The 1,659-nt window shown below is 49.0% G+C and overlaps 1 protein-coding gene across 1 annotated transcript in view; it reads right to left on the minus strand.

The window, feature by feature from the left end:
• Window positions 1–203: 203 nt before the first annotated feature.
• Window positions 204–1,659, minus strand: part of SLC5A5 (solute carrier family 5 member 5) — a 29,733-nt gene continuing 28,277 nt past the window's right edge. Inside the window, exon 14 of the mRNA XM_027771279.1 lies at window positions 204–676. Within this exon, the coding sequence (XP_027627080.1) occupies window positions 518–676 (159 nt within the window). The 3' untranslated portion in view covers window positions 204–517. The remainder of the gene's footprint in view (window positions 677–1,659) is intronic.

Raw genomic sequence — 1,659 nt, forward strand, 5'->3', positions numbered from 1 at the left:
TCTCCAATGCAGATAAAGAAATTAATCTAGTGCCAGCAGGTGGAGTGGTGTTAAGGCAGCTGGATCCCAGGTGTGAGTCCGGGACCCAGCAGTTTGAAAATCACACAGGGCATGCATGACCAAAATCCTGAGAAGAGAACGGAGAAGAGATTGCGGTGTGGCCATCCCTCCTAGGGGGTGATTCCTCACTTTCCCCCTCTCTGTCTTTCTCTGTCTCTAGCAAACACACCTGCCCTATGACAAAACCTATAAAAACAAAGAGAAATGCAATCTTAATTTGGGGGTGCAGAGAAAGGTGATAGATTGAAGACGGAAAATAGGACTGGAAAGGGGGCGTGGCTTGATAAAAGGACCTCTTGGAGGCGTGGCCTTGCTTCTTCCCATAGGGCAGTTCCCAGGCTCATTTGCATATAATGTGGCCCAGCCAATCAGAGCTCGAGGGCTTTGGTCCGCAGCCTGAGATTGGCCCAGCATGAGGTTCCAGCTCCGGTTGCTCAGTCCTGGGCTGGTCCTGCGCTCAGAGGTTTGTCTCCTGCAGGCGACCGTCAGGTCCATGGCCAGGGACAGTGGGACCACTCTTCTCCAGCTCCTTCTGCCCCAGGAAGAGAAGACAGTCTTCCTCGGTGGACAAGAAGCCAGAAGGTTTCTTGGATCCAGAGTGGAGTTCTTCAGGACCCTGGGGTGGGGGGGGGGAAGGAGAAGGAACCTCCGTGTCAGAGACCCTGCAGCAGCAGGTCATTTCCTAGAAGGAATTGATGATCTGGGAGGATGGGATCTCCCAGCATCCCACGAAATCCTCTAACGCATTGCACCAGCCAGTTCGAGACCCTCTGCCTCCAAAACTCCATGCACTTTCCATCCTGCTCTCATCCCCTAACCTCCAGGTTTGCAGCCAAGCTGCTCATTATTTTCTGCCTCCTCGCTCTGCTTCGCCTGCTCCTCTTAGAAAAAATTCTTTTGCAGGTATCCCAGCCTTTAATCCCAGCCATTCAAGAAACCGGGGTAGGAGGATCGTAAGTTCGAAGCCAGTCTAGGCAATAAAATGGGATCTGTCTCTAAAAAGTAATTAAAAAATAAATATTTTTTAAAAAGGTTTGGGGGCCATGGAGCTGGCAGGTGGTGTGATAGTTGAGGCGATGGACTCCTACATGGCTGAACATGGTTCCAGTCTTGTACCTGGCTGCTTGCTTTCTCAATTTTCCCTCTCTCTGTCTCTCTCATTAAATTAAAAAATACTTCTATTTTTATTTTTATTTATCTATTTTTTAGAGGTTTTTGCTATAGAGCCCATGAGCACGCCAGAAAGACAGAGAGAGACAGAGAGACAGAAAGTGAGAAATCACCCCCCAGTGGCCACGCCGCAATCCCTTCTCCTCCATTCTTCTCTCAGGATCTTGGGCCCGTATGCACACGCACCCAGCGTGTTAAGCCACCGGGTCCGGGACTTGAACCACAGTCGACTGCATGGGAGTCCAGCGACATAGCCATTACGCCAACTGCTGGACCCAACCCTAATTTAATTAAAAATAATTTTTTTTAATATAGGGCCATTGCCCCTGGGGAGCAATTTCTCGCTTTCTGTCTCGCTGTCTTTCTGGCAAGCACACGCACCCTATAGCAAAAACCTCTCCAAAATAATAATAATAATAATAATAATAA

Source organism: Tupaia chinensis, unplaced genomic scaffold (assembly GCF_000334495.1).
Source record: "Tupaia chinensis unplaced genomic scaffold, TupChi_1.0 Scaffold000201_1, whole genome shotgun sequence".
Classification (NCBI taxonomy): Eukaryota; Metazoa; Chordata; class Mammalia; order Scandentia; family Tupaiidae; genus Tupaia; species Tupaia belangeri.